This window comes from Zeugodacus cucurbitae, chromosome 5, assembly GCF_028554725.1.
Source record: "Zeugodacus cucurbitae isolate PBARC_wt_2022May chromosome 5, idZeuCucr1.2, whole genome shotgun sequence".
Lineage (NCBI taxonomy): Eukaryota > Metazoa > Arthropoda > Insecta > Diptera > Tephritidae > Zeugodacus > Zeugodacus cucurbitae.
Genome location: NC_071670.1, coordinates 15,764,251 through 15,776,522, shown reverse-complemented (window position 1 = coordinate 15,776,522; position 12,272 = coordinate 15,764,251). Strand labels below are relative to the sequence as shown.

The following is a 12,272-nucleotide window of genomic DNA, read 5'->3' as shown; positions in this document are numbered from 1 at the left end:
TAACAATTAATTAAATTGAGCTACATATACCTGTATAATTTAATTCAGTAAATAAATATAAGACATTCTGAATCAAAATTAAATTAAATAAATTAAAATTATATATATATATTTTATAAATATTTACAAAAGAATTGTGAGGTGAGGTAATCAGTTATCTTTAAATGAGAATATACTGAATTAATTACAATAAAACAAAAAATAAACAATGAAATAATTAAAATCTAAAAAAACTCAAATACATTAAATCAAAAAATATAAAAAATAATTATAAGACACAAAGTTAATATAAAAGTAAATACAAATAAAATTAAAAATAGGGGACATTATATAATATAATTAATAATATATATTTAAGCATTTCTTCCAGCAATAAATATGATAATATATAATAGATAATTTAAAAAGAAATACTATTTGTAAGAAAATAAAGCGAAATTAAGAAAATTTTATTTTAATGAAGTTGTTTAAAAAGAAAGTTCAAAAAAATCATATAACATAAATAATTACTACATTTCATTTTCTGCTGTTTTTTTATATTTATTTCTTTCCATCTTCTACCATCCCTAACCTACTAACTCACCCGCAATTTTTATATATACTTACATTCAGTTAAAATTCAGCAGTCATAAATATATCACAACAAATATTATACAACAAAACTCTACAAAAAATGTGTCTGGATATGAACAGTTATTACAATGCGCGTACAATGTACCATATGATCTTGGTGGATACCATTTTCATAATTGGCGTATTTGCAGTGTGTTTCTATTTCTATGTAAGCGTGATTTGAGTTTAAGGAAAAAGCCAATATAAACTAAAAATATTATTTGTTATTAAAAAAATTGTATTCTAAATAATTTTTGCCTTAGTGTTGTAATAAGTGTTGAGTAATTTAATATAATAAAAAATAATAATTTCTTTAAAATGTCGCACAGCGATCCAACGAGCATTAGAGTAACTGTAATTGTAAATTTAGTAATTATAATCATTGGTGAGGTAAGCTAGCGAATTTTAATTTAAAAAAATTAATGTAAAGTGTAGTAGAATCATTAAAGTAACACATTTCAATACATACAGCTACAATTCGTTGGTGCTGCGGGTAAGAATACCGCGCTCTCCGATGCGAAGTTAAAGGAGATCGCGAAAATACGTAGTGAACTCAATGAGGCGCTTGGAAATGAGGCGCAGAATACGCCGGCAGCAAAGGTAAGTATCGGTAAATTTCTACTATTGATTTTGGCTTTGTAAATACATAGTTTATTTTCTTCCTAAAACAAATACCGTTAAATTTACATTATTAATTATTTTAATTTCATTACAAATACCGTTACGCACTGTATACAAATTTCATCTCGCTCCTAGGGCGTAATAGTGCAACCCACCTGGACGGCTAAGCAGGGTACAAAAACAACTCAGGCCGATGTTAAAGTGGAGGTCACCCAGCAGCGGATCGACGAAGTGAACGCTTTACGCGAAGAAATTAACAAAAGTAAAGCACAACAAACGAATAATGATCGTCAAGTCGAAGAACTCATCAAAGAATTCAGTACACAAGGCGCTGGACGCATGGCGCTTGAAAAAGTCGTCGGTGCTGCGCAGTCCCAACCCAATGAAGAATTAGTTGGCGTCGCGGAATCCAATGAATCTGATAATTTACCCAACGTTGTCGAGGCCAGCACGCAAGATGTACAAGATTTTGATATGCGTAAGCTGCAGCGGCTGGAAGTATCTAAGCGGCGTGTACGGGAAACTTTGATACTTAAATCCATCGAAGAAGACTTCAGTTTCAATCTCGGCGATGATGTGCAGCAGTGGGCGCATATACTACACGATGGTAATGAGTATTTCGTCGGACGTCGTGAGCGCAATCTGTTGGTGGTGCATAAGGAGAGCGCCCATTATCAGGCGGGTAGTGTGTTAGAAGTGGGTCAGCCGATAAGCTATCTGCTCACCTATTCCTTTTGGAATGAGGCATATGCGCAGACGGAAGGCATTATGCTGGTTGCGGCAGAGCATCGTGTACTGTGGTATCGTGTTAGTAATGCAACGCGCAACATTGAATTTTACTGGCAGTGGGTGGTGGGCAATACCATCACTGGACTAACACATTTTACAGTTGAAAGCAGAGACTATTTGATTGTGTCTACTAATCAGTCTTCTCATACTGGCTTTTATACGTTGAATATCTACCAGTTTGAGCTCGGATTGCGGGAGTTTTGGATTGCGCAACGCATGCAATTGAAATTCCCTTGCGCTGAAACCACACTGCTCGATACAGGACGTGATCTCATACTCGCCGTGCCACAAAATAACACGGCCGCCATATATACCTTCAATCCGCGCGCAGACAACACCGATTACCTGCGCTTCAAACTCAAGCAGCACATAGCTTCCGTAGATGTGGAGTCTGTGGCCGGCTTTCGCATGGGCGGACGTAGTTACATCGCTGTTGGCGGCCAACAACCGCAGATCTTACTCTACCAGCAAGGCGAGCTTGTGCCCAAAACAATATTGTCGCATAATTTCGGAGTCGTGCAAATGTTCTTTCCTGTGCCGGTACGCACGTACCGCGACGATCTCATACTGCTCGTGCAACATCGTGTGGACTTCAGCACACATAGCCTTACCGTGCTGGAGACACTAATTTGGGATGGTGACGCTTTTACGGTCAGTATACCGGTACCATGTAAGTTTGGCGCGCACACAGTCTATGGAGCCAGTTGCATGTTGGACATACAACGCGATGCGGGGCTCAAAGGCGCCGCATACTTTCGACGCGGCGCTGAAGTGTCAATAATTGTGCCGCGTAACAATGCCGAATCCGGACTGTTTCGTTTACGCACAGAGCTGTTGGCGAAAAACTCGGAGTACTTGGACTTGCAGGAGATCTATGCTTTCCTAAAGGATTGGGTGCAGGAACAAGATGATTTAATGGCACAAGCGAAAGCGTTCCTGCAAATAACAGAGAACGGCGTTGCGCAGTCACAGCCCGATCTCTCCGAACTGGAGGAGCTACAAACACCAGAATTCATGTTAGACGCCGGAGAAGTTGGCGAAATCTATGTAAATGACTACCGCTGGACGGATGAGGATACTGAAATCGATCTAGATCAGGTGATAACAGCAATAGAGCAATTGGAGGCGGAGATAAATGTTGGACGTCACAGGCGGGATGCGGAAACGGATGCGCTTAACTTTCAGCAGCTGGAATTCGATAGTCTGGAAGTTGATGAGCTCTTTGTTGAGCAACACAACGGTGTTGACTACTATGTACAAGATGGTGTGTTGGCATTCGATGGCGTACTGAATGTGCATGATTTGAAAGTTTTGGAGCGTGTTAATGCGGCTGAGCCACGTGCTGCTTTCGAGGAAGATCTTGAAATTGAAGATGAGGATGAGGATGACGAAGTTAGTGACGTGGAAAAAGATAACTTCGTCTTGGAAGGAGATATCGAGTTCGAGTCTATCAATGGCATGTCATGGCAGGATATACAAGAAAACATGGTGCTTATAAATGAACCGGTGGATTTAACACAACTCGAAGTAGATGGGGTGAGTCTGAAATGTACATATGTAAAGCAAAAAGTTAGATATATTTTTTGAGTAGGCTTCTTCCACTTTACTTTTCTCATATATATAACCAACAGAAATGCAACTCCAACATTCAATATTCTTTAGGTTATAACTATTTGAGTTCATGAAGCCTTTTAACACTAGCCAATTAGCCTGCAACTGATACTAATCTTGTTTTAATTATTCACTCTTTCGAATTCAGGAAGTACTACTGGAGAACAAATTTTCGCTCAATACGCTGAACTCACTGAGCTTTCCGGACGATTTTCTCTGGACCAATGGTCCTACAGTTAGTGTTGTGCGCGCATCGAAGACATTCAAAAGCATGCTCAGCACAAATACTATGGATGTGGAGGGTTTACTCAATGGTTTAAATGCGTCCAAAGCGATTACATTACGAGCTGATCAGGAATGGCGGGGCCTACCAACTTTTACTGAGCTCAAAGTTACAGAACTCCTGCAGGTATGTTAGTAATTTAATGTGTTTATATTTACATAATTCGAACTTCCTTAAAAAGCTAAATGGCACAACGCGTGGACATGATATTGATAATGTACCGCATAATCCCACTTTAAAGGACGCCAAGCAAGTGGAGGCCATCTGCAGTTTCAAGGAACTACATGTGCTCGGTAAGCTCATACTGCAAAGAAACTACGATGGTCAACCGTTAGCGCCACTACTCCGCGATATCGTGCAGCGTCCAGCTGAACCAGAAACCGTTATCAATGTGCGCGCTAAAAAGCGCTTTGCCGAGGTACATATGCCCATAGACTTTGAGGTGTTGGATGGCAAAGTGAATGACATACCGGTGACTGAGTTCGTAACGGCGCATACGCAACAAGATTTATTTATCCAAAGTATGCATGCTTACGTTTATTTCTCTAACCTTACGCTTAGCGGTCGTTACGATGGTGTAGACATTGCTGAGTTCATGCAGCACGCGCTTAAGATCGATGAGCCGCAGACGGCCTTGCAGACAAATTTGACGTTTCAAAATGCGCTGCAGGCGGAGACAGTGGCGGTAGTGAGCACTCTAAATGGTTTGCCGATCACTGAAAGCTATCAAAGCATTTATGAGGATATGCATATACCCGTGGCACACTTTGAGCAACTAAGCGCTAAGGTGGCTGATATAGAATGCGATATAAATGGTGGCAAGAACGCGACATCGAATGCCAATCAGTTCACATACAGTCCAACTACTGAGCAGCCAAAACTCGGCGATATTTTTGTGGACGAACTCAAGCTCGCACATGGACTAGATACGGATGAGATTCAAGGCATAAACGCGTCGTTGATTTGGAGCTTTCTCGATGATATCGATGAGCTGCCGGATATGGTGTTGGATGGTAAAGTCTTGGTGGATCATGTCATTGTCACGGGTGATGTGCACGTGCATAAATTGAATCAGCAACGCTTCGATGAGGATCTGCAGTTGACTATTATTTGGTTGAATCGTCCCAACTACTTGAGTAATAGTCTCCAATTTCTTGCACCGCTAATCGTGCACGGTAATCTGGAAGTTGAAGGCACTTACAATGGCGTTGAACTGCCGGCATTCATCGAAGATATGGTGTTACGTGAAGCCGCTAACGGTACTACACAAATACTGGCGCCGAAAAGTTTTACACAAAGCGTTCAGGTTCACGGCGATACTTATTTGGCCGCGCTGAATGGCATACAGTTTACGGACATCGCGACGAAGAAAACAATTTGCAACTTTCGCGGCTCCCTCCGACTCCTTGGTAATCTGATTGTGAACGATTTGGAAATAACGGGCGCTTTGAATGCCCAACCGATGTCGGTGTTTAGCAGCGCGTTACGTTTTGATCCCGCAGCGCAAGCGTTTATCGTGCAGGGTGTCGTAAACTTCAATACGCCACAAGTGCAATTGCAAGACCTTACCGTATTTGGTGCGCTCAATGATATGCCCAAACTGTCCCATTTCTTCGACGAATTGGTGTACAAGGATAAAGCTTGTATACTAAAGGGTCACAACACTTTCAGTGGACGTGTCTGCGTAGATAAGGGCGCTTACATACGCAACCTGAATGGTTACAACTTGCTGGCGCTCTTCGATAATATTGTCTATGTGAATGAACCGCAACCGGTGTACATTAGGGCACCGCTAACTTTCAGAGGACCGGTGCGTACGCAAACGTTGATGGTACACGATGCGCTGGTGGCCTCTACGTTGAATGGCTATGCACTGCAGGAATGGTTCACAGACACTTTACGTGTGGATCGCCCACAGGAGATAACTAGTGAGTATAAATTTCAAGTGATCATTCTAAATCCAGCGATCCATCGATTCGAAATTAATGCTATAGACAACGGATATTTTTCCCTAGAGTACTAATATGACAACCTATTTTTATACTCTCGCAACAAAAGTTGCTAAGAGAGTATTATAGTTTTGTCCACAAAACGGTTGGTTGTAAGTCCTAAAACTAAACGAGTTAGATATAGGGTTATATATATCAAAATGATCAGGGTGACGAGAAAAGTTCAAATCCGGATGTCTGTCTGTCCGTCCGTCCGTGCAAGCTGTACCTTGAGTAAAAATGGAGATATGTTAATGATACTAGGAACACGTGTTCCTTGGCACCATAAGAAGGTTAAGTTCGAAAATGGGCGTAATCGGACCACTGCCACGCCCACAAAATGGCGATAACCAAAAACACATAAAGAGCTATAACTAAGCCATAAATAAAGTTATGAAAATAAAATTTGGAACATAGGATCGCAGTAGGGAGGGGCACATTTGAATGTAATTTTTTTGGAAAAGTGGGCGTGACCCCGCCCCCAAATAGGTTTTTTTTTCTATATATCTTGCAAACCAATAAAGCTATATAAACCAAACTTTCTGCAGTCGTTTCTTTTAGCTGTTTCCTTATACAGTCCAAAAATTAAAGAAATCGGATAATAACCACGCCCACCTCCCATACAAAGGTTAGGTTGAAAATGACTAAAAGTGCGCTAACTCACTAACGAGAAACGACAGAAATACCAAATTTTACATAAGGAATGGCAGAAGGAAGCTGCACTGAGATTTTTACAAAATGGAAAATGGGCGTGGCGTCGCCCACTCATGGGTCAACTCACTAACGAGAAACGACAGAAATACCAAATTTTACATAAGGAATGGCAGACGGAAGCTGCACTGAGATTTTTACAAAATGGAAAATGGGCGTGGCGTCGCCCACTTATGGGTCAAAAACCATATCTCAAGAATACTCGACAGATTTCAATGAAATTCGGTATATAATATTTTCTTGATACCCTGATGACACTGGTGGAATATGTTCGAAATCGGTTCACAACTACGCCTACTTCCCATATAACTCAATTTTGAATCCTTCTGATTCGTTCACTTTATAATGTATACATAAGGAACCGATAAAGATAGCGAAATAAAACTTTACACAAATACTGTATTTGAGCTGTAACATCACTTGTGGAAAAATTGTCAAAGTCGAACCATGACTTTTCAAGCCTCTGATATCAAACATGAAGAACTCAGTGCCGAAGGGTAATTTTTCAGCGAAAATATAGGTTGATCTCTAAATAAATTTCGAGAGTATAAAATGTTCGGTTGCACTCGAACTTAGCCTTTCCTTACTTGTTTTATATACTGCATACATAAAGTATAATTTATTCAAGATGGATATTCCATCTCGACTGAGCTTATTTCGAATATTTATTTTATTTCACAGCCATCTAAGTAAGTTTAGATTTTTTCTTAAATAACCAAAGGAATACTAAGGGTATCCAATATACTTGTTTATAAATAGAGTCCAATTTCAAAACAAAGAAATGACACTAAAACCTGCTTCCGGGTTTGTCTAGATAGCGTCAACAACTTCGTTTTACTGATTGTCGGAATGGGTTTTAGTCCATTCAAAGCTTATCAAACGACTATTTCTTGTAATATTGGAACTACAGGAACTAACCTTCAATATATATTGTCCTTAAGAACTGAAAATATTTTTTTTGTGTCTCTTTCAGGGGATAAGGAATTTTTATAGTCAAAATCTTGGAGTATTTTCATTTATTATAGTTTATATCGAATTTAAAGCTGAGCTGGGGTATATAGCTTTAGGCTTCTTTTTACTAAGTAAGACAAACATCTCTTGGAAAATAAGGATCTTGACTCCTCAAAACCCAAAAGTTTCCTTGATGAGGTTAAGATGGGCTAGGATAAATTATTATATTTTCGGAATTATTAGGCTTATCCTTTACAAATCAAAACCGATAGAGGTATGCGTTTAAAAAATTAACGAAGCTCTTATGGAAGTTTTAAATTAACTCAAAGTTTGACAATTTATTTTATTTGTAACTCTTTCAACCATTACAGAATATCTCACATTTGCACCAGGCAGCTTGAATGGCAATAACTTCTACGCTAGTTATCTGAATGACATTGATCTGTCTCAAGTCGTCACGCTTCATACAGCACAAAATTTAACAGGCAACATCACATTCTCCGAACTCAACTTAAATGGTCAGATTCATGTAAGAGGCGCGATAAACGATGTAGATTTGCAGAAGGAATACGAAAATACTTTAATGGTGAGTAATTTGCGGTTTTAGGCATAATTCTGATATTGATATTTAAGAAAACTTTACAAAACCTCAAAAACAGTTGATAAAGTGTGAGTAACAGTACTTGAAATTATTGAAATCACACAAAAACTTAGTCATCAGCGCCTTTTCCCAGTATTTAATTTACTGAGAAAAGATAAATGGGTTTATACGTTTTCTAAAGAAGTTGTAAGGACTAGAGTTCTTCTCATGCCTCCTCAGACCTATTTGATGTCAACCATAAATCAGATACAGAATAGGCAAGACTTGGTCTTCTCTCTTATAAGCGGCCGGATTTTCAAATTTTCTGATTGAGACAAGACCGACAGTTGCTGTTTAGATCTCAAAAGTATATCTTACAAAGTTATCAAAGGTTTTTACCTATTTTATCCGAAGAATACTTTCCAAAAAATGCAATATATAGTTTTTAAAGAAGCTCTTCCAGTTGACAATTTTTTAAAGCTGAGTTATATTTCAACAGCCAGTCAGTCAAAATCTGCTGAAATGCCTGAGAGATTTTGACTCTAACATAGAAGCAATATTAATACCTGACGTTTCTTTTTGGATCCCGCTCAACAAGAAGACCATAGTAGTTTCAGACCCTTGATCAATAATAGCAATTACTAAATCGAGTATTTAAAAAAAATTCTCAAATTGGAAACAAAAAGTTGCTTATCAAGAATAGTATACTCAATTCACTCGTCAGCAGTAACAGTTCTTTCGCAAAAGACATATCAAATCATTGAGAGGCTCAAAGTCGTATTACAAGATTCGGTAGAAGTCGTCAAAACCAGTATATCTCAACTGATTAAGTTGCTGGCCCGATTCCGTATAGTATGATTAAACTCAAATTCTATCCGCAATGGTTCACATGATGGTTTAGTCTATCTAGCTGAAACGGATTTATGTTCAAATGACATAAAGGTTACTTAAGCCTTTTGGAGTCTCCTTAAATGTTTAGAATTATCTGTAAGTTAAATAATATTACAAGGAGAAAGACCTAGGCAAAAGTTTGCTAATTTTTCGGTGTTAAATATATGAAAGAATTACAATATTCTTCTGTTTTATTTTTCTCATTAATTTCCAGAAACATGGCAACCAAGAAGTCCACACTCCGCTCACTCTCCAATCAGCTTTGGTGCGAAAAGCTCTCATAACAAATGCGCCGATAAACAACGACAAGGATCTACAACAGGTGGCAACACTTTATGGCGAACAACGCTTTGAGTCACCTCTCTACTTTGAGAATGTGACAGCGAAGGCATTGAAAACCAAATATCCTGTCTCTGGTATAAATATGGATAAATGGTTTCAAAGCGCATTGCGTGTGAGCGATAAGCCACAACAATTCATCACAGGCAACTGGAGTGCGCGCGTGTTGACTGTAAACATCGGACCCACACTACCTAGCTACATGACTACTACGACAGGACGTCGCAGACCGCATAACTTCGGCGCGTTACTGCGCAATGCGCGAGAAGACACAGATTACGTGGATTTATGTGAAAAGTTTAGAACTTTGTTGAAAAGTCAGCAGCAACGCGGTTACTACCTAAAATACTTGGAGCGCGCGTTTGAATTAGATATGCGCGCGATCAGTAAAGAACAAATGGCGGAAAATTTAACTATAAGAGCAGCGTTTATGCTAGAAAAAGCTAGCGACAACTATCTGCTCATAAACACAGGTGAGCGCACTCATGTGTTGCAATGGAACGCGCAGTCTGCAAAGTATGAAAGTGTTGTCGACTTTGTTGCGGGGCAGCTGGATCAGGTTTTAGTGGTGGCGGTTGATGATACTACAGCAATAGCGGACACAATTGAGTTTGTAACTAATAAAGCAGGCGACGAGGGTATGCTCAATTATTGGCGTCTAACGGGTACTCAACTCAATTTGCTGAAAACTTTCGAAAAAACAGCGACGGATTTGTGGTATTCTACACATGCGCGCAGCAAATTATATGCTGTACACGATGATACAGTGTATGGTTATTCATTAAGTAAGAATGCGCACAAAACAATGTCCTGGCTGCTGCCTAATTGGTTGGGCAACGCTAGCTACCGTTTTGTGCCGCATCACTCGCAGGCGCTTATGCTCAGCAATGGTGAAGTGATATTGCTCTACAATGATGATACCGATGATGAGGGTGATGTTGAGTCTAATGCAGACGCTTTGAATACGCGCGATAAACGCACGACGGTGCCGCGCTACAGTCTACCGCTCTACTATCAGCGCGTGATCAGTCCGCAGGCCATCAAATTGAGCGAAACGGTGCTCAAGCCGAATGCTTCAGAGCCGCACATTTACAGCTTTGCTGACTTCCGCAATGTTATCTTACAAGTACTCGATGATCTGGATTACCGATTGCGCCTCGAGGTGAATATCACACAGCTTAGCATACCGGAAACAGATTTGCATGATGAGCATTTAGTGCAGGACTTCATTGCCATTATGCAAGCGTTGAGCGAACAGCAAATCTATCCGAATGCCAGCTTTGCGCAACTCGAGTGGCATGTGCATGAGTTGCCGGAAAATCCGGCGCAGATCTTAGCCGCGCGCACAGTACAAATCTTATGGCCGCACATTGTGGATATGGCGGAAATACAAAGTTATCTGGCGACAAACGTCGACGGAGCGGATATGATGGTTGCGACGATTGTCGATAATTTGGGCACAACCGTGCGCGATGTGCTCATTTTGGCGAATAGTAAAGAGCAAGTTGACGACTTGATCGACTATGATGCAATGGCAGCGCATGCTTTGGAATTAAGTTTAGTTATTGAACGTGTGCGCGCGTTGCAGCGCTACTTGAGAAATACCGCGCGCATGCTCAGAATCCAGCTGCTGCAGGAGACACTGGTAAGTACGACAATAATAGCGCCTAACGACGAAGATGATGATGATGAATTTGATATGTCTGTAAGCGCCACAAGCGCTAACAATGAAATAGTGCAACGCGCCATTGCGACGTCACCCGACTTTAGCGAGCTACACATAGCTAATGCTACTTGGTTGAAATTTCATAATAAAAATTTACCAGCGCTTGGCAAGGGTGAAATTTTACCCATCACAGTTTGGACGAAAGAAACACCGCTAGAATTATTAGCGGTCACTATGCTGGCGCCGCAACTGGTGGGAACGCATCAAGCGGAAATAGTTTTGTACTTGGATGTCTTGAGCGGCACGCGCTTTCAAACCATAAATGCGCGTCAGCCGCGTTCGCTCGTTACGCTACAAATAGCAAGCGAAACGTTGTTGGTCTACGTTGAGGACTGTTGCATGGTGCGTGTGCTGGTCTATCGCGGCGTGCAGGGCTTCGTAGAGTTTACGCGCTTTAAAAGCGCCGCGGAAGTATTGAAAATATTTCCGGTTATGCTGCAGGGTAGCGATGTTTTAGTCGCGCAGCCGCATTTAGCCGTCGTGCATGCCGAGCGTATTACATTCTATCGCTTTGTGGGCGCAGGCGCACACTTGCGCGTACCCGCAAACTTTATTTGCGCTTAAATAAAATTGGTATAATTAATTTTTCTTCATATTATGTAAATAAAAGTTAAAACTAGTTTCAGTTTTGTTAAAAATCGGCTATTTTATTCACTTATCGTTTACTTAAATAATAAGACTCATATTCAATTGACTCAGCTTATATACTAGAAACGCTTACAACTTTCTTAGCTTTATTCAGTATAAATCTTCATTTCATTTCCATTATTTTGTTATTTCTTTTTACCAAATTTAATAATAAATTATACAAATTATGGGTGTCGAAGTGTGGACTGAAATTAAAATGACCGGATTTATAGGCAGGCTTGAGGTTAGAGTTGCGCCCACATCGAAGACTTGGGTCACTTAAAGACAGTAGTATAAGTTTCTATTGCTCTTCATCTTTGACTCATCGTGAGTTAAAATTCCAGCTTTTGTATAATATATTATAGAAAAGTTTATCAAAAAGCTGTGTGAGCTTTTCACATGTCTCCTCAGTTCATTAAGGCCCTTAATCGTGGAACGTAGAATATGACATTAAAAATTTCTTAATACCGAGCCTCAGCACTCGACCCCATTCAAATCAAGCTAACCTCTTGATAATATCTTACGTACATAATTATTTATAAT

At 40.0% G+C, this 12,272-nt stretch overlaps 1 protein-coding gene across 2 annotated transcripts; it reads left to right on the top strand.

Annotated features, from left to right (window-relative positions):
- The first annotated feature begins 640 nt into the window (after positions 1–640).
- On the top strand, positions 641–11,951 carry LOC105214650 (uncharacterized). Of its 2 annotated transcripts, none has more exons than XM_054231005.1 (7): positions 641–781; positions 1,084–1,212; positions 1,369–3,558; positions 3,782–4,042; positions 4,098–5,844; positions 7,938–8,152; positions 9,252–11,951. In XM_054231005.1, exons 1-7 carry the CDS (start codon positions 674–676, stop codon positions 11,664–11,666), a joined length of 7,065 nt encoding a protein of 2,354 aa, XP_054086980.1. In that variant the 5' UTR covers positions 641–673; the 3' UTR covers positions 11,667–11,951. The 2 variants fall into 2 exon arrangements, with proteins under 2 accessions (XP_054086980.1, XP_011186501.2); XM_011188199.3 differs by having other exon boundaries at positions 728–1,002; positions 9,252–11,950.
- Positions 11,952–12,272: the final 321 nt, after the last annotated feature.

Bases quoted from the DNA above. Each gene is read 5' to 3' on its own strand.
- LOC105214650 (XM_054231005.1), top strand. From the start codon at position 674: ATGTGTCTGGATATGAACAGTTATTACAATGCGCGTACAATGTACCAT. The intron at 782-1,083 runs GTAAGCGTGATT...CAATACATACAG, and splicing joins CAGTGTGTTTCTATTTCTAT to CTACAATTCGTTGGTGCTGC. The intron at 8,153-9,251 runs GTGAGTAATTTG...ATTAATTTCCAG, and splicing joins AATACGAAAATACTTTAATG to AAACATGGCAACCAAGAAGT.